The 27,067-nt window shown below is 43.3% G+C and overlaps 1 protein-coding gene across 1 annotated transcript; it reads right to left on the bottom strand.

Moving 5' to 3' along the window:
- Positions 1 to 647: 647 nt before the first annotated feature.
- Positions 648 to 20,149, bottom strand: MFSD1 (major facilitator superfamily domain containing 1). The gene is made up of 16 exons (XM_048506346.1): positions 19,946 to 20,149; positions 19,195 to 19,247; positions 17,674 to 17,786; positions 15,929 to 15,971; positions 15,476 to 15,543; positions 14,888 to 14,996; positions 13,758 to 13,860; positions 12,483 to 12,581; positions 11,338 to 11,449; positions 8,738 to 8,794; positions 8,134 to 8,290; positions 7,116 to 7,213; positions 5,401 to 5,513; positions 3,279 to 3,326; positions 2,838 to 2,898; positions 648 to 1,497 (listed from the first exon to the last, which is right to left on the bottom strand). Exons 1-16 carry the CDS (start codon positions 20,103 to 20,105, stop codon positions 1,494 to 1,496), a joined length of 1,398 nt encoding a protein of 465 aa, XP_048362303.1. The 5' UTR covers positions 20,106 to 20,149; the 3' UTR covers positions 648 to 1,493.
- Positions 20,150 to 27,067: the final 6,918 nt, after the last annotated feature.

The following is a 27,067-nucleotide window of genomic DNA, read 5'->3' as shown; positions in this document are numbered from 1 at the left end:
CCAATTGCAAAGAGCAGCCAGCTGAACTAAAATAAGTAGGGAGAGGGCAGAGTCCCGCCGGGGGGGTGGGGGGCAGCCCTGAGTCGCCTGGAGTTCAGCTGACTGTTCTTTGCAGCCTGAACTAAGGAAAGGGGGGGCACGGCGCTGCAGGGGCTGTGCCCAGGTGCCATTTCCCCCCCACCCACGCCACTGGTGGCAGACACCTCACATTGCAGGTTCACTCCCCAGCATTTGCAGCTAAAAGGTTCAGAAACTGATATGAACCTGGACAGCCACTACTAATCAGAATACACAATATTGGCCCCAACAGATCAAGGGGCCAAACTCGGTATGAGGAAGCGACTGAACTCATTTCAAAGAGATCCACAATGCAACTTCTTAGAAAGATTCTGTTTTGTTTCTCAGTACCTGAGTACCTAATCTGGAGAGACACCTATTCCTCAAACTAAAGTCATTCTTTGGCTGTAATTTGGCTAAGTCATCTCCATTTCAACATCTGATTTTTCCCCGTCTTTCTGTTCAGTAAAAGAAAGGGAATGCTGTTAGCACACATGTGTTAACAGTGAGATGAGCCAGAAGACGTCACATCTAGCTCAAGGGCACAGACAGATCGAGCCACATAAACCTCAGACAGTAAGAGACAGACACCTTCTTCTCCAATATTTATTTATAAATATCTCAAAATTTCAGGGCAAAGTCAAAATTTCCACAATGCTTTTTTTGACTTTAACAATTTTAACACAAAAGATAGCGCCAGTACAAAAAGAGAGACAGCGTACAAGAGAGAGAAAGAAGTCAAGCTCCCTGGAACTGCTTGGCAGTTCAGAAGTTTATTCCTCCTAAAGATAGAATCATAGCATTGGAAGAGACCCCCCAAGGGCCATCAAGTCCAACCCCCTGCAATGCAGATATTTCAATTAATTTGGCCAATCATTCCCCCATTATCACCACCATTATGAAAGCATCACCATTAGGATCTTGTTTAACACACTCATGGTCCTGAAAATACCATAGTTTATTAAAAGGAAGCCTTTTGCACTGACTAATTAAGAACCACATTTTGAAGGCAAGCCTCCCTTAGAACATAAGTTAAATGTGCAAGAATTAACCATTATTGTCCCCAGTGAAATGTCCACCAAAAAGAAAAAGTGTTGGTGAAGTAACAAAGTTCCAGCAACATTCTGAAGAAGCCGACTTCAGTTCAATTGTAACCAAGGCTCTTCAATAAAGACAAGATTTGTGGTGTCTTCAATAAAGACAAGATCCAAGTCCTTCAAGGAACATACAGGTTTGACCAATTGCTGCACGCCCTTCGTTGTGAAAGGGTCCAATGAGTGTCACTGTGTTTTCCAATCAACTAGATCATTCATGAGTTAAACATCAAGCTGTTAGGACACACAGACGCACACCCCCACCGGAACACTCTTCAACGGGACCGGCTGCTGATCAAAGTGCTCCCGCGCTTCAGGATGACGTTCCCTCGTCAAGATTTCTTACCTGCAAAAAGCATTGCGAGGAGAGTTATTGGAGCTGGCCTGCGAGATGTTGGCTGCTTGTGGGAAATCTCATAATGAACTGAATGTTGAAAGCCACACTGAGAATGTTACAAACAGCAACATAGAAGGCACGACACAGAAAGCAGGCTCCAAGCAAGCAAATGGAATATCCAGCTTGAGTCATATAAAAAGGACCGGGGGGGGGGGGGGGGGGGTGTTGCAGCCAACACTGACAATGGCAATTTCCTTTCCTCCTTTCTACAGAGCAGCCGGGAGGGGAAATACATGTGTGCCTAACAGAGTACATCCAGTGTTGTGCACCTAATGCAGTACATTCACATTCTGCCCCTCCTCCTTCTCCTAAGGATGCCTCCTTTGCAACTTAAAACAGGGCATTGGATTGAGACTGCAGGTACTGTTTTCCCTCCTATCATAACTAATCTTCCTCATGCTCCAAACACATCCGAGATCCTGGAACCTCTTCCATGAAAGCAAGCTGACATGACCCAGAGGCACAGAACACTAACCCTATGTTCTGATATGCCTAGCATTCGCTCAAATGACGCATGGACAGGAGATGCAGCTGGTTGGATGGATTTGAAAGCCGTGTTGCCAGCGCCAGTCAGAATAGCCGCAGCGTTTCTCCAGAAAGCCTCTCGCATTAGGCTACTGAAAGGGCTAGGGACAAGTGCCACGCTCTCAATACGGAAGAGAATCACAGCTGGATTTTTCCAACTGCCCCCCACAGCAGACACTTGTGTACCCCTTTCTGAAAAAAGTAGTGTATAGGGCTGGGGACCATGTGGTATATGTGAAGCAGCTGTAATGAGAAGGGGGGAGGGGAAATAGGACAAAAATGTCCCCCTGGATTGCTTCCAATAGTCTGCTGATGAAAAAGAGAGGCAATTCTGTCCTATTTCCTGTCCTCAACACACCCTCCATGTAGCTTTTCATTGACGTCAATTCCCCAATCCCCTGTTGAAGCAAACTGCAAAACGCCTAGGAATCCAGAGCTAAATAAACTCTCCACCCTGCACTTTGCTCTCCTTTATCTTCTCCTGCCCACTAGTGTGGCTTTATTTTTTTCTCTTCAAGTGAAGGACTTGTGACCTGAATGGACATTCAACAACAGTCAAGAGGCTGAACAGTTTGTCCTCTTAGACTCCTAAACCTTCCAGAATAGCATAGTTAACTGCTAAATGACAAGCAAGTACTTGAAGCCTTTTCATGAGCTGGGAAATCTAATTCATTCAGAACAATTTACTAGGGTATCAATCCCTGCATTCGCTATTCTGGACTCCAAACAGAAATGTCAGGTTAGAGTCTCAGCTGCACACTTACTCAGCCACAGCCAACTTCTGAAACTTCTCTCTTCTCCTTGCAGACCAATTAAGGTCACCGCCTAAGAGAGAAAAAAATGCAGCCTTAACAATTAAAAACTTTTGCATGATCATGACATACATGAAGAGTTCTACTACAGTCATAAATACGAATAAATGCATCATGACGTCAAGCTGCCATTGGCCTCTTAGACAGAGGAATAATTATTTACAGTGCTTTTTAGACACCGTCGCGAATTCATGTACAAGTCCTGTACATCAGGTATAAATGATATGCCACACAGCTAAAAATATACAATAGGAAGTTGAGAGACAGACAGCAAGACTTACAGTCTAGGAATAGGCTTCCATCACCATGTATTGTTAATTAAAAGATCATTTTTTACACTGCTGCCCTGAATAAAAATACACACAAGTTTAAAGTGGTTAAAAAGATACTTACCTTGGATGAGGTTCACGAAGTACAACATGACTACAGCCATGAGTGACACTACAAGGCAAAGAGAAAGAGTTACTTAAAAGGGAAACCACTTAAAGCTGTGGTCTTCAATCTATGGAGTGGGGAGTCCCTCCTGCTGGATTAAAAGTGTTTCTGAGCTGCTGTTTAAAAAAAAATTGGAACGACCGACTGTCTACAGGATGGCACGCCTCCCTTTGCATTCCCAATAGGAAAAACAGTAGGACAGTGGAGAGGATTCCTCTGTGGCTCCAACTCTTGCCTTGAGGCCAATAAGGTCTTTGGTCCATTTGCGCTCCCAGTCCCCAGCACTACTGTCCATGGTCCTGACTGTGATGGCAATGCAAGCTTCACTGCCCTCCATCCTACCACCTTTCAACACATGCTTGTAGCTCAGTGATCCTAATTTTGAAGAAGTCAAATGCCCAAAGGGTCAGGAGATCATAGTCTAATTGCAACAGACAATGCAACAAAACGACTTCATCTGCACAGCTTCAAGCACAAAAAATCTCACCTAGGAAAAAATGCACACTATACGTGAGAAGTTGTCAGGGGGATGTTATCTAGGTGATTGAGATGCATTCCCAGAACCATGGGGCTGCTTAAAGTAACAAACCAATTCTGCTGGAAAGATATATGTAACCAGCAGCAGTGGCTTAGGAGGTTAAGAGCTCATGTATCTAATCTGGAGGAACCAGGTTTAATTCTCCGCTCTGCCGCCTGAGCTGTGGAAGCTTATCTGGGGAATTCAGATTAGCCTGTACATTCCCACACAGCCAGCTGGGTGACCTTGGGCTAGTCACAGCTTCTCGGAGCTCTCTCAGCCCCACCTATCTCAAAGGGTGTTTGTTGTGAGGGGGGAAGGACAAGGAGATTCTAAGCCCCTTTGAGTCTCCTACAGGAGAGAAAGGGGGGATATAAATCCAAACTCTTCTTCTTCTATATGCATCCACTGCCATCTGTGCATTCTTTCCTTGATCCTTACTTTATGACTTCACATGCTTTGTAGACAACTAGGCTTTCCCTGGTACCTCTGTACCCATGAGAACTGTATTACATCTGTTATCTCATAGGGCAGGAAGCCAGGTGGATCTCTCTTGCTATCTGCCACCGACCTTGGGGCGCCTTAGCTCCAAAGACTGTTTTTCACAACCTCTTGGGGACAACGGGAGGGGGACTTTCAACGGGGGAATAAAGCAGACTGTGAATGCCTGCTTCATCAGAACAGGCTTTGCCAAGTTGGTGCTTCGATACATATTCAATAAATGCCACTGATCAATGCTTCAGAGTCCGTTTATTGGTTCAAGGTTCTGAGACCTAGCAGAAGTGCAAAAAGAGGGTTTGCTTTAAAAGAGTCTGCAATTGCAGCAGAACAGAGAACTGTGCGATTTTATGTACCACACAGATATACAAGTCTGTGCCCTCCCATCAGACCTGGCCTCTGCCAAGTCAGGGGAGCGAGATTGGGGGTTAGTTACAGCAAAATTTAAGAAAGAGAACATTAGAAAACAGAGAAAGGAGGTCTGGGACAAGACAAGACCCAGTGTGGTGTAGTGATTAAGAATAACAAACTAGCATATGTAAGACCTGAGCCGATTCCTACTTGTGCCATGGAAGCTTGCTGAGTGGCCTTGGTTCAATCACACCCTCTCAGCGTAGCTTATCTCACAGTTTTGTTGTGAGGATAAAACAGAGAAAAGGAGTATAATGGAAGTTTATTTGGGTCCCCAATGGGGAGAAATACAGGGAACAAATGAATTAAACACATAAACAAATAAAGAACAGAATCCCTTCACTCTCAAATCAGAGAGCCAGCCTGAGCTAGCAGCTTTTCAGTGGCCATGCAAAGGATGGGCTTTGGTACAAGGCTGCCTAGAAGCCTTCTTGTCTGGTTCAACTGATTACCCTATACTAGTTCACTGCTATGGCAAGCACTCAAATGGAATTGCTGCCTGACATGCTTCAGGCACAAGCAATCTTGGTTGTGTACACATTTATGCATGTAAAAGACATGGGGCAGAAGCCATGAAGAACATCTGCATAAGCACAACCCTTCTTTACATGATCAGTTACTCAACACGAATTACTCAAAAGGCTGCATACTTACTGCACACGCAAGCACTGAAGAAGATTTCTAGGTACAGGTATCCTCGGGAATCCAAGATTGTACCAGCAGCTATGGCAATCACTGCTAGACCCAAGTTCTGGATTGACTGCATACTGGAAAGCATTGAGAGGACAATTAGCTTACAAAGTCCAGAATACCTTTTTTACTGGAGAGGAAAAGCATTCAATTAAGAAGTTTACTCTTCTGCATACTCAAAACAGTTGCACTTGAAACAGTAGCCACAAAATCTATTTAGTATAGCTGGACAAGTAGCACAAATTGGAAACAGGAAACAGAACACAGCTTTTTTTAAAAAAATGGAAAGAACATATATTTAGTATAACCATATGTGATGGAATAGTACTGTAAATTTAGCAGAGTCACACCTACATGTTAAAATCAGCATTTGATCTCAAGACCTCCGGATGGAGAAACTAAAAGGCCATGAAAACTTACCCAACTTGGAAAGTAAGAGAACAAAGACTAGGTGACTCTATCATGGGCTAAGCTAAGGGAAGCCATGAAACTCTTTAGTTTGGAGAGGAGGCGGCTGAGGGGGGATATGATTGAAGTCTACAAAATTATGCATGGGGTAGAAAATGTTGACAGAGAGGAATTTTTCTCTCTTTCTCACAATACTAGAACCAGGGGGCATTCATTGAAAATGCTGGGGGAAAGAATTAGGACTAATAAAAGGAAACACTTCTTCACGCAACGTGTGATTGGTGTTTGGAATATGCTGCCACAGGAGGTGGTGATGGCCACTAACCTGGATAGCTTTAAAAGGGGCTTGGACAGATTTATGGAGGAGAAGTCGATTTATGGCTCCCAATCTTGATCCTCCTTGATCCGAGATTGCAAATGCCTTAACAGACCAGGTGATCGGGAGCAAAAGCCGCAGAAGGCCATTGCGTTCACATCCTACATGTGAGCTCCCAAAGGCACCTGGTGGGCCACTGCAAGTAGCAGAGAGCTGGACTAGATGGACTTTGGTCTGATCCAGCTGGCTTGTTCTTATGTTCTTAAGCACCTCTTGGGTGGATGTCCCAAGAGATCCATAAGAATTTATTCAGCTGAGCAAATCTCTGTAACTGCATTTTATTTGATTTCTTTGATTTCTGTTTTTCAATAAATCTTTGAGAACTCAGCTGGTTGGAGTTATTGGAGAAAAGGACCCAGATTTTTACTGAAACAAGCGTGGCTCTCCCAGGCTTGGTTTCATGATACCATAGAATTGCATGTTTCTATCACCAACCATTTCTACAGGCCTGCTGTTTTCTCTTCCACTTTCTGGGATCACAACAACCATATGAAGTGAGAAAAGCTGCAAGAGCACAACTGGTCCAAGGCTCTGCAGGAGGTTGCACAGCTGAGTGGGGACTTGAACTTGGTCCCCTGTATCCAACACTCTTACCACTATTGCACACTGGGCTCATCTTCCTGAATAGCTCAGGTGCAAGCAACATACTTATATCCTCATAGCTGTGACGATGAAAGCCCCATTCAAGAACAATTAGCCGAGTCTCAATCAGTAGTTTCCATGTTTTTCAGCAGCTGCATGAAGGTAGGTGAGGCAACCGCAATTTGATTGAAGTTATGAACTACTCTCTCTTGCAGAGAAACCATACGCTGTCTGACCGTGACCAATTATGGGGCTACTAATCCCAAAGTTTCATTTTAAAAAATGCTCAAGACAAGAATATCTTTTCACTTACAAACCATATGCAGTTCCCAACTGATGTTCGGGGACCACGAAAGCCACCATAGGCCACAAGGCACAGGCAAGTAGAGAGTAAGCTACTCCCAACAAACACTGCAGAAAAACAACATCAAAATAAACACGTTCAGCATGAGCTAGGAGTAACTGCTGTACAGAAATGTTGCGTGGGCTTAATAAAACAGCATGACATTTTTCCACCCAGGTACCCAAACGGTAGCAAGAAGCTGTTTTTGTAATCCCTTCTGCTCCTGAAATAGGTGGATATTCAAAGTAGCTGATCAGTTAAGAGAATATGTAGAAAGAATGCAACATGCAAGAACACATAACCCAGTTACCTTCATCTGATAAAAAGCTTCTGCTACTTACTCTGGGAACATTAATACCCAGGAGGCATTGCTACAATGAAACAGATGCTGGGCAGCTCAATCCAGACTGGGCTGGCGGGCTGGGATGGTGCCGCTTCGGTGCTGCCCGCCCCCTCCCAAAGGGCTTTGCCGCAGTATGGGAAGCCCAAAACGTTTTTAAAACCCCTACCCAAAAATCCCCCATAGGGGAAAATGGAGACACACCATGGAAAAAGTGGTGTATCTCCAAGCCTGGGTCTGCCAGCATAAGAAGATAGAAGTTGACTAAGGTCAGCTCCACCACAGGGAATGCCCCTGCCACACCAGCGCAGCTCAGAGCAGCGCAAGAGAACCAACAGAAAGCTGAAGGCATCCCAGGGCCCCGCAGTTGCCAGACACTGGCAGATTTGCCCCTCTGCTGGAGTAAGCGCCCCAGGGAGGGCAAATCCGCCAGCGTAAACCTGTGCCACCTCCAAAAGGGGATTCGAATGCCTTCCTTCCTGGATTATGCTGTAAATGTTTGGAGGCATTCATATTATATTGGTGGGAAAGCAAGGAAGGAGAAGCAAAACAGCACTACGCAAAAATACGTCTTTAAAAATTGACTGATCAATTCAACACACATACACTGCTCTGTCTGGGGGAAATAAAGTTAAAGGAAATGCGTACCATAGCAATCCAAGGGTTCCAGAAAGTAAAGGCCAACATGATGTGAGAAGCCAAAGTAATCACCACCGAACATATAACCCAAGAAATGTTTCTTCCAAATTTATCCACCAGGAATCCAAAGACAGGGGACATGGGGGCTGATATAACATAGACGATGCTATTATTTTTAAAAAGGGAACAGAAAGGCATGATTATTGCAAAAGACTCAAATAATCAGGACATAACTCTTGGTGCTAGAAATAGACCAGCTTTTATATGTTTTATATGATGTATTCACAGAAGCCTAGAACCTAGAATGCTGTAATAAATGAATAACACCACACACATAATTGTTAGTCTGTTGACAAAAGCTAAATGGAATGTTTTTACTGCAAGTGATTGATGCAATTTGCAAACCATTTTCTTGAATACAAAATATTAAGTCACAAAAAGTATTTTGAAAAAACAAAAACATGTGAAATGAAAGTGCCAGCTTTTATGACTCTGGGCAACCCACACGCTGTGCGTTCTACCGCTATATTTGTTGTGGGTCAAAAGGTAACAAGCAGTATAACAAACCATCTAGCGAGATACTGTGACCCCAGAAGTGTTTTGCAATTGTTACCTGTTGATTGCACTTGCTTCTTGAGAAGAAAACTTGAATTTCTCAATGAAGAAAACCCTGCAAATATCCAGAAGAAAGTTTTATAATCTCATTATATTCCATTGGAAAAGAAATTAAAAACATATTACAATGCCCTAGCCTGTTGCAAGTTTACAAAGGTTAAAATACAACAAGGATAATCCTGCTGATGAGAAAGCAATGGTCTCATCTTTTGATCAGACAAGGGGAAATCATTATCTTGAATACAGTCAATAAATCGGCTCCTATGCTTTCCACAAAGTCTTTCATCAACAGAAAAAACTTATTCCAATGGAGAATGACTGATGAGGTGAAAGCCTGCCTTTGCATAACAAACTTCGTAGAAGAAAATCAATGTTTAGAGGGCAAGTTTAAATAGGATTCCCAGCAGTTACGAATGGGATCCCTGGAAAGTTAAATGGGATTCCCAGCAGGGTTTAAGTGCCCCTCCACAGTCCTCTGTCAATTCCCAACATCACTTAAAGAAACATATTGTCAAAGGCTCAATTGATTGTTGTGGGTTTTCCTGGCTGTGTGACTGTGTGGCCTGGTGGTTTTACTTGCAATGTTTCACCCACAACCATATCTGGCATCTTCAGAAGCATGTCACAGAAGTGTAAGTAGTGTTTCTCTTCACATCTTACCATGACATGGCTATCTAGGAGCTGAAAAAACCAGACCACGGTCACACAGCCTGGAGAACCCACAACAACCAAGCAAATAATGTTTTATGCCAGTTACAGAGCTGGAACCTGGCACAGGTTTTTAAACCATAACAGATAATTCTGCATCACCTGTATAGGCAAAATGTTCTATGTGAACCAAAAGTTGCAATACACACTTCTCTGCCTCAATCTACAGAGAGAATTTTTAACACTTAAAAAAGCCCTAGCTTGGCAAACTGTTTACTAACTATAACTTACTACTGACTAGGTCTATTGAAGCAAACACAACCAGTATCATAAAGTTTTTCAACAGAAATGGGAACACAGAGAAAGACTAGATTACTATGGCAGAAAACTCTCCAGGACCACCACTAGAGATTCTAGATGAAGTTATCAGCGTTCTGCTATTTCTATTATGATTTAAAGAGCGCATCCTAAGTGGGGGGGGGGGGGGATTGGGGGGGGAAAGGGATCTGGACATGGAGTGACCCCTGTATCAGCATGGATGCCACTCAACATAGCGCAAGAAGCATGCAGGTGCAGGGGCACCTGTGCCAGGGAGCCACATGGCTGGGCAATGGCTGGGTGCCAACGCTGCTGTGGTACCAGTGCTCCTGTGTTCAATGTGGGGGGCACATCATCAGGGGTACTCCTGGAGGCAGAACCAACTTTAGTCAGCTTCCTGAGGCTTTTCTGCCCAGGCGAGAACCCCTGTTGCTGGTGTGAACTTGAGCCAGGAAAAAAAGGTGGCACAGCCCATTGGGCTGCATGGGAGGCCTGCAGTACAGTTAGTGACGTGTGCCACAGGGCTGCAAACCTCTTTGGAGGTGGCAGGGCTGTGCTGTGCCCAGCTGCCATGCTTCCATCCCCCCTTTCAGGAGTGGGCTGTTACAGTGCTTAATGTTAAAGCTAAAGTGACTCTGGTTTCACAAACTGGACCATTCAGTTAAATACTTGAACAGACAACAGAGTTCTAATCATTCAAATCAGCAGGTTATGGCTAGGAAATGTCTAGAAATCCATACTTTAAAATCTATAAATATCTCAAATTGCAGAATTTTACAAGGTAGCCGAGTTATAAATAACGTATGTTGAATAATTTGAATCCTTAGGCCTGGAAGGAAATTAACTATTAAAACAAATGTGATTTCCCCAAATTTCAATAATTTTCCTGGAAAAGAACACACACACAAATCAACATTTCTGGAAATTTTACATCTCTGCTGTTAATCATTCCATAATTACAGACTCCCCCTAGCAAATCCCTCCTAGCCCATCACTCTCAGCATTCATGATCAGTGGCAACGTACATTTAAGAAATATGTTTTTGCCCACACAGCACATATTATGGTCCTTCAGGCATGATTTCCTTGGCCACTGAATTCCTTTATATTTTGGTAGCAGGTTGCATTCTAATGAATTACTTCTGCATTATTTGAACCATTCCATTTCCTTAGCGTGTCTTGTCATATTTGATTGAGACAGTTTTAGCAAGAACTGTCACTCAACACTTACACAAAACCTAAGAATCGTTCAAATAAAATTATTAGTTTTGAAGTCAGTCAGGGCACTAAAACCCATCCTTCAGTTGCTCAGCGTTAAATATGTGCAAAATACACATTTCTTAAAATTTGCAGCGTCAGCTGAAGATGACAAATACTTGTAAGCTGAGGCACAATTCCACAACTGCTTTGCTAAAAGGCTGCTTGAAAGCAACACCAGCCCCACCATCATGATGTCTCCCTGTCAATTGAAGGCAGAGCAAAATAGATGCACGTGCTGGAGCATCAGACGCTTCTTTCATGGCGGCAACATCCACGAGGGAAGTAGACATCTACTCTGAAACAAAGAACAGCTAACATTTTCCAATACACCAAAATGGCAAGAATGATAACATGTTGTGAAGCACCCACTTACTTTCCAAGTCCAATGAATGGGAAGACAGCCACATAGTAACAAACACAGATGATAAATATGAGCCACAGGGACAGTGAGAAATCTTTCACGTCAGTTAACTTAATAACTTCACCTTGAGAGAAAAGAAACATTGGTGTTAGCTTTAGTAAACTACATTTTTAAAAGAATGCTTCAAGGGAGAATTCATAGAGGCTGATTCCGCATGGGCCAAAAACAGTGGTGTGAAAACGGTGTGAAAACAGTATAAACCCTTTTACACCATTTTAAACCCTTTTACACCATTTTCACACCGCTGTTTTTGGCCCATGTGGAATGAGCCAGAGTTAAACTTGATGCAGGGGGGTCTTTCTATAACAAGAACAGATACAGCTTAATCTACATATTTTAAAAGTTCACCTGCCAAAGGCTTAATTCACGCTAAAGGTTTAATTCATGTCATATCATTTGCAGGATGACAGATGGTAAACTTGCCTTCCCTGTACCTCTAAACTCCTCTTAAGCTTCTGGGGCAAGAAGATTATTTTTTTTGTTTGTTTATGAGCAAACTACAACACAGGGACAAGGAATACTGGCCAACAGGAAAGTCATTTTCTTCCCCAAGGAAAGAAGACATTTATGACTCAACAGCATCTAGGCTGCTTGTTTATGTTCTGCCTTGCCCATCAGTTTAGATACGAGGTGGGTAAAAAAATCTCTACAAAGGATGTCTGAATACTTAATGGCAAATTGAGATGTACTATGGAGAATCTTTAATGTCCCACCACAAGGAAAAGTCCTTTTAGTCTTCAACCATTTCCAAAAACGCCCTCTAAGGAATAGACATGTTAACTGCTGATATTTACAGAAACAAAAGAGGCCCCAATTACCTGAAGGTTAACCACAATCAAACCAGCTCTTCCACCACTAGACTCTGCCTACCAGGACTTCAACAGGGCTACCATTTCTCATCTTTAAAACTAAGACAACCTGGGACAAAGGAAGTTACTTTCCAAACATGAGCTTTCATATTAAAGAAGGGAAAATATTTACACACAGACACAAGAGTGAGGAAAGGAACGAGAAAGCTCAACAGCTTGCCGCTGCTCTGAAGTAAACCTAGTTTATAAAAATGAAAATCCCATTACTGAAGACTGATGCTCACTTACCGCTTTTCCCCTGCTCTTTACAAAGAATTTTCTCAGCTCTTCGGTCCAAATAAGCAAGAAAGAGAGCACAGAGTAACGAAAAGATACATGTTACTCCACCTGCAAATTAAGAGAGAGAGACTTAATGTGTAATAGTAGTGGTCTCCATAGAGAACAACCAGAGGAGGTTCTCAGCTGCATAGATTAGAACCAAGTGACTGAGGATGGCTTACAGATCTGAAATCTCCCAGTTGGATCAAATGTTCTTTGATATCAGACGTTCACTCGCAGAGACAGCTGGGAAATCAGAGAATCATCCAGGGATGTGCAAATCAACTAATTCTACAGCACAAGAAGGCTAGACATCACACAACTGAGCGGATGCTTCTTCAAAGGCCAAATTTGACTATTATGATGGTGTATATAGAAAGCTGGATTGGAATCAAACCAATCCCAGATCAGGCAGTGATTTTATGTGGAAAAATGTAACAAAACAATTCTGCCAAATTCAAAGCAAAGCTTCCTGTTTGACTCAGATGGCAGTGCAATTCAGCTACAGATTTACTGTATTAATTGTTCTGCACATACACAGGTGATCCATACTGCATCAGGAACCAGAGAGAGCCTACGGCTTATTTACAGCACTGAGCAGTGACCTGCAGTTAAGTGGACACTGTTCAGTGATCTTACACAGATGTTGCCAGCTGTTCACATTCCTGAAAAAGCTATAAGCTGTTTTACTGACTCGGATGTTCTTGGAATGCTACAGCTGCACAACTGTTTTGTTCCTCGTGTCAGACAAGCAGTCTAAGAATGGCACTGGCGAAGAACATAAAGTCCCTGAGATATCTAAGAGATTAGATTTGGAGATATCTAAGAGATTAGACTCTTTCATAAAGTGACTGCACTATCCTATTAAATAACCCAGGGAAGCAGAAAAATCTATTCTCTTTCTCTAAAAAGAATCATGGTTCATCCGTTTCTAAGGAACCTAAGAAAACCTATGCTGGATCTGACCAGTTGCTGACCTTGCCTATTTGCAGTCTGGAAAAAGCCCTGATCAGATGAACGAAGCTGCCGTTGTTGTGGCTTTCAGCAAACTGGTAATACTATCATGCAGTCTTGAGTCAAAGCTTCAAGTGTGTCATGCACACTATTAAGCACATGCAGCTTGCAGCAAAATATCAACTGTTTACATATACCATGTCAGGGTTGAAAACTGAACCATCTTCCAATCACATTACAATACAGAAAGCTTAGATAAACCATGCAAAGTCAATAAAAGCATTTACTAACCTATCAAGAGCACTACGCCAAGAGTGGTGTGGCCTGTAGAACCCATTAGATCTTGTATTCTGGAGTATACCCATCCCATGATGTTCATATTCACAGTGCTCCCCTAGGAAAACATGATCAACCTCTTTAATAGCATTTTCAACATCTTAAGGAAACAATATACCCAGAAGAATTTGTCTATATGCCATGCCATGCCTCTCCCCTCTATCTAAATCTGAAACTTCAGTTCTCTAAATTTCACTTCAAGACGGAGACACCTCATTCACCTTGAATGTTAAGCTAACATTCTCCATAAGCACATCCAACTGGGTTGAGGATTGGATTATTCAAAAAGGAAGAGATGGATTTTGATTTATATCCCATTAAATTTCCAACAACTACCCAGTATAGTGGTCACCGGTGGAGCAACAAAATAGCACAAAGGGTGTATCTACAGTTATCAGTTGTGATATCTAAAATGACACCACTTCAGAGATACTTTTATCATCAGACACTGGGGACACTTACAGGGAGATGGCCACCAAAATCTTGTTCTTTCTTGCAAATTTCCAGGGAAATTGCTGGACATGTCCAGACAGAGCATCATGAACTAAATGGACTTTCTGAACCAGCATTTAAAAATTGTTTTTAACAAGGTTTGAAGTTCCATAGTTAAGAATGTGAACCAGCCTACAACCAAATATATGAACTGCTGTGGTGGAAGGTAACAGGCCAAGTAGTAGTAGAAGAAAATTGGCATTTTGGGTGTCAAATGAGTCCCCAAGCAATATGAAGATTCTTCCAGGAAGGTTATTTCAAACCATTCAATCCATCTGGGAGACAGATGGACAAACTTTCGGAGTGACCTTTAAACTCAAGAACTGGCAACCTGCTTATCAACTTTTCACACCACACAAGATTTCTTCCTACCAGAATTACCTTCCCTGTGAATCTCTACAGTGACATACCGAAAAACCTTAATGGAAAAATATTCTTTATTGATCAGATATTACCCTTTTAAAATGTGTATACCTAGATAACTACAAGAGCTCTTGCCACCCACAGGTAGGAATCAACTGCAACATTAACAGCAAAATGTATGGCAGTCATTATAATAGAAGGAACAAAAATAAATGAATTTTTATACTTACAACCCGAGCCATGCTAAGCTGCAGGCCAAACACAAGGTTTAATTCTTTCCCTTTAAACCAACTGACAGCATAGGTGTTTTGGGCCACCGCTAAGGACTCCCCACCAATCCTAAAGAAAACAGACATGTGCTCATGAATCCAGGTATTTGAAGCAACATAGTTAACAATTTTGTTTTTGGATATTAGAGCTGTCTGTTCATTTTTGTACAAAACAATTCATACCTTAGGCAATACAAGAAAATCAAATGGGAAGTAAACAAATTTTTCAGGTTCAAAATTAGAGTTGCCAACCAACGCAGTGCATTGATTCAGACAAGGCTATTTTTGCCAGAATATTCCTGATTCAAATCTCACCTCAGCTGTAATTTAACTGGGCCCAGGATAGAGCACATGCCAGTGCAGTGAAGTTTCAGACTAGGAGTGGGGAAACCCAGGTTCAAATCCTGTCTGCCACGTAAACTTACTGGGTGACCTTGCACCAATCACACCAGGGCCCTTTCCACACGAATCACCTGAAACATTTCTCAAACATTTTCAATCCCCACCCCACCCCCCTTTACACTACACTACTTTAGCACATGAACTTACCCAAACACAAACCTTCCAGCTTCCATCAACCAAAAAGCATCAAATACAGCTCCTAAAGCAAAGATCACCTACAAAAGAGAAATTATACATCAACTGAGCAGCTGGAAAACATAATAGACATGTCGACGGTTTGGATACTATGGCTCATTTCCAGTTACTGAAAGTCATCAATTTTTCACCTTCCCACTTCAGATCCCTATTTTGGCCCCAATGTGCCCTGCCCCTCCTTAGAAACAGATTTTAGGGGGCTACAGCAGGAGGGGGGGCCAGGAAAAGTTCTGCTCCATGAACTCAGTTCTGCTCACAAATCCATAGCTAGGAGTTGGTTTTTAAAAGTTGGTTTAAAATCAGTTTAATACAGAAGTTTTCGGAGTCCTTTGGAACGAATGCATCTATGACTTTTACGTAGTTAGCAACTAACCACAAAACAAACATTAATTAATTGTAACTTACCTGCCCAACACAGACAAAGATGCTAAATATTATTGTACCCCATCTGTAAGAAAGTTTGAGCCATTTTAGTATTTCTTTATCATAAGTAAATATCAATGTAATCATACAAAGACAGCAGTAGAATTGAACAGATGACATTGCAATTTCTGTACCATTTTTAAAAGAGAGCAAGACAAAAGACAAACTTGTATACGTTTGTACCAAGCATCATATACATCATCTTGCAGAAGTCAGAACAGCAGCTTCAACCATAATCCAGCAGTGCTTTGGATGAGGAATAAAGTTCATAGCTCATGAAGGTTTCAAGATGCACAATGAAAACACACTGTTTTCAGGCAATGGCTGTCTAAAAATACCTAGAGTATCTTTAACCAGCTAAGGCTAGTGCGTTAGCTGCAGCCATTTCTGGAGAAAGTCAAGGTGACCACAATCACACATGCCTATTTTAGCTTACGTAACATGCTTTGAGTGGGGCTGCCCTTTCACGATTTGATTGTTAACAACTGTGAGGTTCCTTATGGAGATGCATCAAAATAATCATTAAAAAGTGAAAGCCATTAGAGGTGCACTGGCTCCCTGTTTGTTTCAGTGTTCAATTGGCAGCACTGGTTTTGATTCTAAATGGTTTAGTTACAGAGTACTGGAACGGCTGCTTGGGTTTTGAGACCCACGCATGAAAGATTAACATGTAAGGTTTTAGATGCCTTCCTGTGGAAACCAGGGATGCCTTTCCTGAAGGAAAATTGCCTGGATTCTAAGACCCCTTCCACACATACAGAATAATGCACTTTAAATTCACTTTCACAACAGTTTGCAAGTGGATTTTGCTATTGCACACTGTTGCAAAGTACACTGAAAGTGGATTGAAAGTGCATTATTCTGCATGTGCGGAAGGGAAATAAAGGAAAACATTTTTAACCACCCTTCCCAAGATATCGAATTTTATCCCCAACAAGTTGAGATTGGTATTATCACAATGGATCTTCTGAGGCAAGTAGAAGACCACTTGCTGTTTATATCCCTGTGGTTTCCTGGTGACATCGTTTAGCTGGGTTTTTTGCTTGTCCTTAGGATTTATGGGCAGTCCAATCCAAATCAGGGGGATGAGCTATTGGGCTGTGGAACAGATGGAGAGCTATGCCAACGTATTTGTCCCCTCTGCTAGAGCAATGGGCAAAGGGGCAGAGGCACTGGCAGAGGCACCTAGATGTCTGGGCCGCTGTGGAGTTGTGCTGGCATCCCGATCAGATACCAGTGTGGAGGGAGGGCCAGGTGTTCCTGAGGGTCAACTTCCACCAGCCAGGGAATGTTGACCACCAAACCTTCGGGCTTATACTGCACTTTTGTTTCTGCAATAAGGCGATTTGGCGACAGGAGGATTTTTTGTTTTTCCTCCTTTCTGCACCACCTGAAGCCCCTTTGGAGGTGGTACAACACTGCCTTCACAACGCCACCTCCGGCCACCTCCACACACACCCCCCATCTAGATTGCACTCTTAATAGTTTAACTTATATGATAGCCACCTCAAAGAACCTTGAGGTCTTTGCCTGTAAACATTCTAAATAAAATAATGTAAAACACTCATAATGTAGGGCAGTCTCAACACAGTTGATTTTCTTAGTGCTGCGTGGGCTGAAAGGCTTTAGATGATCTCATCAAAGCAAACCTCCAGCTTATCTCACAATCTCTTTTCAAAATTAAAATGGAACATCATATTATTTTGAAGACAGTATTACATACTCACCTTATTCCAAAGACTCTGTCTATCAAAAAGCCTCCAAAGAAACAGAGGATCACATTTGGCCAAGAATACCAGGAATACAATGCCATGAATTGAGCAGTGTTCACTTTCATATCCTAAATGGAAAAATACACATTTTTAAAAAGCTTTTAGCATCGTTTCAATTGCACAGAACATCCATTAAATTAAGCAGTTTTTCATCACTGTGCTAACAGATCTATCCAGAGATTTGCCAGGGCTGGTCTTCCACCACCCCCCACCCCCCAACACACACACACACACAAGATACAAACAGGGATCAAGATTCCTGGATATTTTACTTAAGAAAATAAGAACTTCACTGTCAGAAAGAAATTTGCTGGAAAGTGGATGCCTCCCATCCATGCGTGATGTATCCCCTTTCCAGGATCCACCAGTACTGGAAGAGGATGCTCCGCACCAGCAGGAATAAGCAGCTATTTGCATCAGAGTGAGGGGGCAGCACACGAAAATACCTTTTCAGAAATACTGGCCCTCACTGAACTGTATCCTTACTCCTTAAAGATGACATTTGTTGACATTTTGTTTCCTTACTATATTCATATCCTCTCTTTCTCCAAGTCACACAGAGCAGAATTTTACTGTTGTGAGCACCATGTGAAGCAGCCCTGAAAATTGCTTGCTTGCTTAATTCCTTTTACTGCTAGCTGTAACTTTCCCTTTCATTTACCTTTGTGCGCCATGGCTCAGAGCAGAGTATCTTATGGAAGTCCCAGGTTCAATCTCTGGCATTTCCAGTGGAAAGGATCAGATAGTAAGTGATGTGAAAGCCTCTGCCTGAGACGCTGGAGAACCACTGTCACTTTGAGTAGATAATACTGACTTTACTGGATCAAAGATCTGATTCGGAATAAGACAGCTTATGTTCTCAATATTGACATGACCCTGAACTTCACAATGGTTGAATGCACTCCTGTTCCAAGTCCAAATCCTGACTTTTTGACATTCTCTCTCCTAGCATTTCAAAACCCAGAAGGCAAGCAATGCTGCATGTTTATTTTCTCAGATGGAAGCAGATGCCTTGGGATAAGCTGAAGGGAATTAATGATCTTTAAGGCAACTCTGGAACTAAATAACCATGACCGGAAGAAGAGATCAACCACCAGAAGCTGGCCATTTAGTATATCCAGCTCTGTGGGTGTCTAGATTCAAACTTCTCTATGCCAATTAGGTACAACTAAACATGAATGCAATAGGAAGTATGTACACATCTTCAAGAGTTCCATTTTGCATACATTTTTAACTGCAACATTTAATGGTTTAAATCACTCTGTAACAGTTTAAATCACTCTGTAATTAGTCCTCATTTTTGCTTTCTGGAACTGAACCAACAAGAATTTTAATTGCATGTAGGGAGAAGATGGTTCTTACCCAGCTCAACAGATGTAAATTAGCCATTTTAGAACCTTCTAAAGATTTTTGAGTGTGGGAAGAGGGAAAAATAAGATGAACTTCAATATATGTACATTTCTTTCTTCCACTCACCCCTTGAACTTGAGTCTGCAGAGCTGCTGGGTTGTCATAGCAGAAATAGCTGCCTATTCAGAAATTTAAGATACATCATTTAGGAACTGTAAAGGACTTCAGACCTGAAAAGTCTTAAAATAGCAATAAGGAATCTCCATTCTGTTAACAGACATTACAATTTTTTAGCCAGTAATCATGTTACTTTGCCTATCATGAAACTAAAATAATTGTTTCTGCTTTCAAAGAGAAAGCGTGATGGGTTTCTAAAAGAATCTAAATGCTAAGTGGAAGTCCTCTGACATTTTTATAAGGAAAAAAACAGCTACAGCTATAATGCCTGTCAAAAATTTCAGCAGTTTTCATTCAGTTGCTCACTGTCTGTATTATACTGTTATTGCTGTTTAAACTTTTAAAGGAACTCACAGAATTCAAGCCCTGATGGGAGAAGGAAGGAAGACTGAAAAACTGCAGCTCCAGCAACTATCAAGCCACCACCCACCAGTTTTTGTGTGCAAACTTTCTCTTTCTTTTGCCAATCAGTTGCCAGAACCAGAGCAGAGAGGTGAAAATGTTTCTTAATGAAGTTACCACCACACTAACTGGAAAGTCATCAGACTTTCAGCCCCTCCCCCCCTTCCCAATTCATTCCTTGAAAGAGGCATCAAGAGTCAGACCTCTTCACTAACTCGGAGGCTGCTTAACTAATTGTTGCGTCCTAACTCCAGAAAGTTCTCATTGCTCCAGGGCGGCTCCTGCAAGGTCCGCTCACCGAAGCCCAAGAAGCACATCAGCGCCAGGACCACCAGCCGATGAGCCAGCCGCTGCGGGTCGCACAACGCTGACAGCGGCTTCCGCGAAGGGGGCGCATCAGGCTCCGCCGGCGGCTCCTCGTCCAGCAGCGCCCGCTCCTCTTCCTCCTGCCCCGCCATCTTGGCCTCCCACTCTCGGCTCCCTGCAGCCTCAGGCGATCATGTGACAGCCTAGGCACATGACTGGCCCGCCCTCGTGACGTCACGTGAGAAGGCCGCCTGGCCAGCGCCACCTCTGGGACGTAGAGATAAGGCGAAAAGGTGCCCCCCCACATACAATACAAACTTCCGGTTAAAAGTTGAACACCTCCTCCAGCGATGCTTCTCTGCGGGCGGGAGTGGCGCGGCTTCTGCTGTCTATGGTAAAAGCTTTCTAGGACCCTCCTTTGCAATGAATGATGGAGGGGGTGGGGAGAGGGAGGTTGTTTTGATACCGGAAGTTTAGAGAAAGACTGCCCGGGATTTAGTCCCTAGTCCTGATCTCTTTAGATTAATCCGTTGATCACAGTCTTCCTCCGCTTCTCTCCTTCTGCCGGCCCCAAATGGTTTCCATGGTTACAGGCAGGCGTCGGACAAGCCCAGTTTGTGTTCGGGAGGCAGGGTTGCCAACTTCCAAGTGGTGGCTGGAGACCTATGGCACTTACAACCAATTTCCTGGCGACACAAATGGGTTGCCCTGGAGCAAATGACTGCTTTGGAAGATCTTTTCTCGATACTGAAGTCCTTCCCCCAAAACCCCATCCTCCTCAGACTCTATGGCCCCCTCTACACATGCAGAATAATGCACTTTCAGTCCACTTTCACAAGTGGATTTTGTTATGACACACAGTAAAATCCAGCTGCAAAGTGCACTGAAGTTGCATTCTGCATGTGCAGAAGGGGCTTATCCCGCCGATCTCTAGGAACTGACCAATGCAGTGCTGGCAGCCTTAGGGGATTTGCTAGAAGGGGATTTCAGCCGGCTCTCAGCCATAAATTGCATTGCCACTTCCCCCCCCCCCCCCCACCAAATAAAAATAAACGGGAGTCTTAATTTAATCCCACCCAGCCACTCTCTCTGAACAAGATACAGGAAGTTCCCAATTTATGAACGGGCTGCAGTCCAGAAGTTTGTAAAGCAGCTTAGAATGCATTTATTTTTCAGTAAAGGTAGATGTAATATGGTGGTTAGATTCCCACATTCGCCCATGTTATCTTTAGAGTCAGTGTTTACAGGCATTCCAAATGTTTAGCCGTGGAATCCTGCACACACCTGCAACATGGTACAATTTAACAATTTCGGCTCTGTGTTCGAGAAGTTGCAGCCCTACAAGCGCTCATCTACTAACAAAATCTGGGTTGAGCAGATCCAGAATCATCACCAATTGTCACCGTGAAGACGTAACATTGCAGCAGTTTTCTGTTTCTACCATGTGTCAGTTTACTGTGGGATTACTCTACACAAAATTTTTGCTTGTGCAAAATCTGATTGAAAACCTCTCCTACTCTATGAGTCACTAGCAAACAAAAGAAGGTGCCATAGAGTTGCAGTGGACTCATGGGGGCCCCTTCAGAGGCAGGAGATAAGCAGCAATGGTTTGTCATTGCCAGGGTGGTGTAGTGGTTAAGAGAAGGGTGGACTGTAATCTGGAGAACAAGTTTTGATTATCCACTCTTCCATATGAGCCGTGAATCTGGTGAACTGAGTTTTTGTTATTTCAATATTTTCAGCCCATTTTCTGAAATGTTTCTGTCTCTCTTCATTTCTTTTTTTAAAAAAATAGGTAGGTTACACCAGAGGTGGGATCCAGCAGGTTCTCACAGGTTCCCGAGAGTAGGTTACTAATTATTTGTGTGTGCCGAGAGGGGGTTACTAATTGGTGATTTTACCACGTGATTTTGCCTTAGTTACGCCCCCTCCTTTCAGCAGTAGCACGCAGAACTTGAAGCAGTCTAGCAGGAGGTGCACCGGCGTGCGCGGTGGCCTGCGCCTGCGTGCATTCGTTTCCCGCCCAAGGACCGGCGCAGTGGCTGTGTCCTTGCCACAGCCCCGCCCAGGAATGGCCTGCCCCAGAATGCCTAGCCGTGCCCCTGTCATGCCCCGCCCAGCCCCATTGGCGCTATGCCACAGTTTGAATCCCACCCCCATGGGAACCTGTTACTAAAATTTTTGGACCCCACCACTGGGTTACACACAGAGAGTAACCAGCCCAGGGGAGCTTCATGGCTGAGCAGAGATTTTAACCTGGATTTTCCCTCTCAGAACTGTAAACACTGTGCCACAATGTTTTCCGTTCCACTGACTGCCCTCATCTCTAGAACTCAGAAATAAAAAATAACTAATTTTAATGGTTACATAGGGCTGTACATTTGGATGTCTCCTGGAATTACCTCCAGATTACAGAGATCCAATCCCCTGAATTAAATGGGTATTTTAGAAGGTTCGCTCTGTGCCATTATACCCCATGATGAGCCTTCCAAAACCCCAGCCTCCTCAGGCTATACCCTCAAATCTCCAGGAAGTTAAGAACATAAGAAAGAGCCTGCTGGATCAGACCAGAGTCCATCTAGTCCAGCACTGTGCTACTTGCAGTGGCCCACCAGATACCTTTGGGAGCTCACATGCAGGATGTGAAAGCAATGGCCTTCTGCTGCTGCTGCTGCTGCTTCCGAACACCTGGTCTGCTAAGGCATTTGCAATCTCAGATCAAGGAGGATCAAGATTGGTAACCATAGATCGACTTCTTCTCCATAAATCTGTCCAAGCCCTTTTTAAAGCTATCCAGATTAGTGGCCATCACCACCTCCTGTGGCAGCATATTCCAAACACCAATCACACGTTGCGTGAAAAAATGTTTCCTTTTATTAGTCCTAATTCTTCCCCCAGCATTTTCAATGTATGCCACCTGGTTCTAGTATTGTGAGAAAGAGAGAAAAATTTCACACCCAGAGCTGTCAACTCCAGGCTACATCTTCAGAGCATGTAACTTAGCACAGTTATTTAGATATAGATCCCATGTATTTATTTCTGTGTAAAACGCACATACACAAAGCAGAAAATGGACCTGCCATTTGAAAAAAGTGTGGCTCAGTGGGCTTCCCGTAACACAGAGTGGTATACTGCAGTGCTGTGGTTAAAACTTTGCTCAGGACCTGAGTTTGATCCCAACAGAAGTCGGTTTCAGGTAGCCAGATCAAGATTGACTCAGCCTTTTATTCTTCTGAGGTCACCTCGTGATGTGACATCACCCCATAGGTAATGAATTACCTGGTGCTTGCACAAGGGACTCTTCAAGTTCGTGAGCCAGGCTTGAAGCAACCTATATATCAGTATGTTACCCAAATCATGTGTTGTAATATTTTTTGCCAGATGGTGTCACTCTATGGCTATGTAAACTGTTGAATGCCTGAAGGCAGCTCCATAGTCTTCCTTTGTATGTTCATATGACAGTGAAAATGTTTTGGAAATGTGAGACGTGCACATTTTACTGAAGGGGGGGCGGGTATAAAAGCTAGCAACCTCATTATTAAAGTAGTCTGTTTCCAGCCCTTTATAGAGTAAATACGGGAATGCCAAGGAATACACTAGGTTGGGGATAATGGCTATAGAGCAGCTGTGGACATTGTTTTAGTTATTTATTGCAACGTATATTACATATCCATTGGGGAGCTTAAGCTGGATCTCAAGTAATCTGCTGTCCAGGCATTTGCCAGGCTGAGACCTTTTCCCCCTCTATCAGATCAGTCTCAAGTCTGCAATTCTATTGTAATATTTTAAAACCAATTTTTAAAGAGAGAAATCACCCATGCTTGAGATGCAGAAACGCTTTACATGTTCCTGCTACACAAATTGCTTTTTGCCTGCAGTATCAAAAACATTAGAGAAACTAAAACTACTCTTCTTTAGAACATTCAAATTTCAAGAACTGGTAAATACTATATATTTTGGAATTTTAAAGTAATGTGCTCTTCCACACTTAGGATCAGCATGGTAAACCATGCGGGATCAAGTAATAGATGAGATTGCAACATTCAAACATTTTTTTAGAGTAGTTCCACTGGATTCAATGGACTATCCCAGAGGACATTCAAACATTCTTTAGTTGGTCAGAAATCACCTGGAATACTGTGTCTAGTTCTGGGCACCACAATTCAAGAAGGATATTGACAAGCTGGTTTGTGTCCAGAGGAGGGCAACCAAAATGGTAAAGGTCTGAGAGACTTATTGAGCTGAGTATGGCTCATTCCGCACATGCAGAATAATGCTTTCAGTGCTCTTTGAAGCTGTGTGGAACGGCAAAATCCACTTGCAAACAGTTGTGAAAGTGGTTTGAAAACGCATTATTTTGCATGTGCGGAAGGGGCCTATGTTTAGACTGGAGAAGAGATGGTAAAGGGGTGACATGATAACCAAGTTTAAGTATTGGAAAGGGTGTTATGTTGAAGAGGGAGCAAGTCTGTTTTCTGCTGCTCAAGAGACTGGGACACAGAGTAATGGATTCAAACAAAGAGAAAAGAAATTCCACCTAAACCTTTGGGAGAACTTCCTATGGTAATTATAAGGGCTATTCTGCAGTGGAATATGCTGCCTTGGAGGGTGGTGGAGTTTCCTTCTTTGGAGGTTTTTAAACAGAGGCTGGATGGCTTTGATTGTGTATTCCTTCATGTCAGGGAGTTGGACTGGATGGCCCTTATGGTCTCTTACAACTCTATGATCCTATAAAGCGTACAAAGTATACAAACAAACTTGAATAGTAGAACAGTCTATATGCAACTGTCTGCAGTTGTACTTTTGAAGCAAGAAGGGAAGGGGATGTGGACCAGTGGTAGAGCAGCTTGGTCCCAGTCGTCTCCTGTAAAAAAAAAAATTAGGGCAGTACAGAATGTCCTTTACCTGAGACTCTGGAGAGCCATTGGTAGTCAGAACATATAATACTCACCTTGATGGACTTGTGGTGTGACTCAGTGTAAAGCAGCTTCCTATGTTCAGCTGCTCCATTCTTCACTGGCCATTATGCCTTTATATCAGTGGTGGCGAACCTATGGCACGGGTGCCAGAGGTGGCACTCAGAGCCCTCTCTGTGGGCACGCGCAAACAGAGTCGCTCCCAACAACCCCAACACACATCTAGGCTGGCCTGGGCTCGATTCTTAGCATTAAACTTAAGACCTAGTTTTGGGGAAGCAGTGTAGGTAAACCTGTTAAGCACTGTTAAACCCGACTGGTTTACATGTGAAGAACTAAAGCATGATCCTTTACCTGGCAGTAAGCTCAGGTGCTGGCAATGGGGCTTGCTTCTGAGTAAACCCTCCTAGGGTTGTGATTCACCCGTTGGAAGAGTTGCACGGTTGCTTTAAAGCAAAGCTACCGACTACCACCAAACTTACTCCCGAATAACGCATGCCTCAGAGCCAACTGTTTTTTCTAAACTGAAACCTCCGTATTCAGGTTAAATTGCCGTGTTGGCACTTTGTGATAAATAAGTGGGTTTTGGGCACTCGGTCTCAAAAAGGTTAGCTATCACTGCTTTATATGAACTGTTTTCTATAGTGGCAGAAGATGGCTCAAGGATGTTTACATTGCCTGTTAGTAATTGAGTGCTGTTGGTGTCTAGGAAGTGAAAATCTGTTGTGGAAAGCATTGTCAAGTCACAGCCAAGTTAGGCAACCCTGTAGGGTTTTCAGTGGAAGAGATATCCAGAGAGGGTTCTGCAGCACCTACTATTTGATTATAATTACACTCAAACTAATGTGACTAATTTCTACCAATCATCCATTACCTGACCATCTAAAAATGATTCTGATTCTTTGGCATTTCCTGCATAGAAATAGAGAGCAGGGTACTGTAGCTAAAAGTGGCATGAAGCCTTCTGGGTAATATTGCACTGTTCACAGTTCTCTCAGAACTCTCTCAGCCCATATGGAGGCAGGCAATGGCCAACCGCCTCCAAGCCAACCACCTCTTATCTTGAAAACCCTAAAGGGTCACCAAAAGTCTGCTGTGACTTGACAGCACACATACACATAGAAATGGTCTGTACTCTGTTGTGACAACAGTTCTCTGTGGTCTGTATTCAAATTCAAAACAGTGTTTCCAAGAGAACGTCTCCTGAAATGTTTGTTCCATCCAAATCATCTCTATCCCACTGTAAAACTGTAAATCCACTGTAAAACACTGGGTGAAATACAGTCAAACCTGGGATCTTATAGGTATGTGCCAGTCTACCCATAATAGCCAATTAAAATTCATTCCATGAATAGTGAAAGTTCTCTATGCTGATCAAAAATAATCTCTGTGAATATATTTGCCTATTGTTAGCACATTAAAGAATTGCATTTCTCATATTTGCATTTACTGATGATTTGCATTTGCTGAATCAAGTCATTAGAGACAGGATAGGAGTAAGTACTGGGAATTAAATGTAATCCTCCTCCTTTTTAAAACAGCAGGCTTGTTTAGAGTGTTTATCTGACTCCTTTCATGCATCCCACTTCTCAAGAAGCACATCTTGCTTGAGTGCCACTGTATTCCCAGAACTTGCTCTGGGTTGGCAAACAGAGTTATGGAGTGGAGCCTGGGGAATGTCATAGAGTCCACCTTCAAAGCAGCAATTTTCTCCAGAATTGTGCGTAGCCATCTGGAGTTTAATTGCAGAAGCCAGCTTTGGTTAGGATGACACTGTTAGAATTCTATGTTCAGTAGCAGTAAAGCCCCCAGTAGGGTAAGCAATACATCAGGTCTAGATGGGGCAGGGGGTGAGGACTGATCGGTGGCCTGGTGGGCTTGCTGGGGGTGGGGAGGACTCGCTCAGCCCGTGGATCCTCTGATCCACAGGCAGGGAAGCTTGCTGGTGAGGCAGGGCAGGGAGGGCTTGCTGGGAGCAGGAGGAGACAGGGAGGGTTTGCTCAGAGGATCTATGGGCAGGGAGGCTTGGTGGGGGGAAGGCAGGAGGGCTTGCTGGGAGAGGAGGGGGCATCTTGCTCAGCCCATGGATCCTCTGATCCACAGGCAGAAAAACTTGCTGGGAGTGGCAGGAGGTGGGGAGGCTTGCTGGAGGTGGGGGGAAGCGGGGAGGACTTGCTGGAGATGGGAGGAGGCAGGGC

Source organism: Sphaerodactylus townsendi, linkage group LG08 (assembly GCF_021028975.2).
Source record: "Sphaerodactylus townsendi isolate TG3544 linkage group LG08, MPM_Stown_v2.3, whole genome shotgun sequence".
In the NCBI taxonomy this organism is placed as follows: Eukaryota; Metazoa; Chordata; class Lepidosauria; order Squamata; family Sphaerodactylidae; genus Sphaerodactylus; species Sphaerodactylus townsendi.
Note: the sequence above shows the minus strand (reverse complement) of the source record. Positions and strands in the feature narration are given on the sequence as shown.

Coding starts and splice junctions, on each gene's coding strand:
- MFSD1 (XM_048506346.1), bottom strand. CDS start 20,105: ATGGCGGGGCAGGAGGAAGAGGAGCGGGCGCTGCTGGACGAGGAGCCG. Junction 19,248..19,945: donor GATGTGCTTCTTGGGCTTCG/GTGAGCGGACCT, acceptor ATTTCTGAATAG/GCAGCTATTTCTGCTATGAC. Junction 3,327..5,400: donor CTTCAGTGCTTGCGTGTGCA/GTAAGTATGCAG, acceptor TTTGCCTTGTAG/TGTCACTCATGGCTGTAGTC.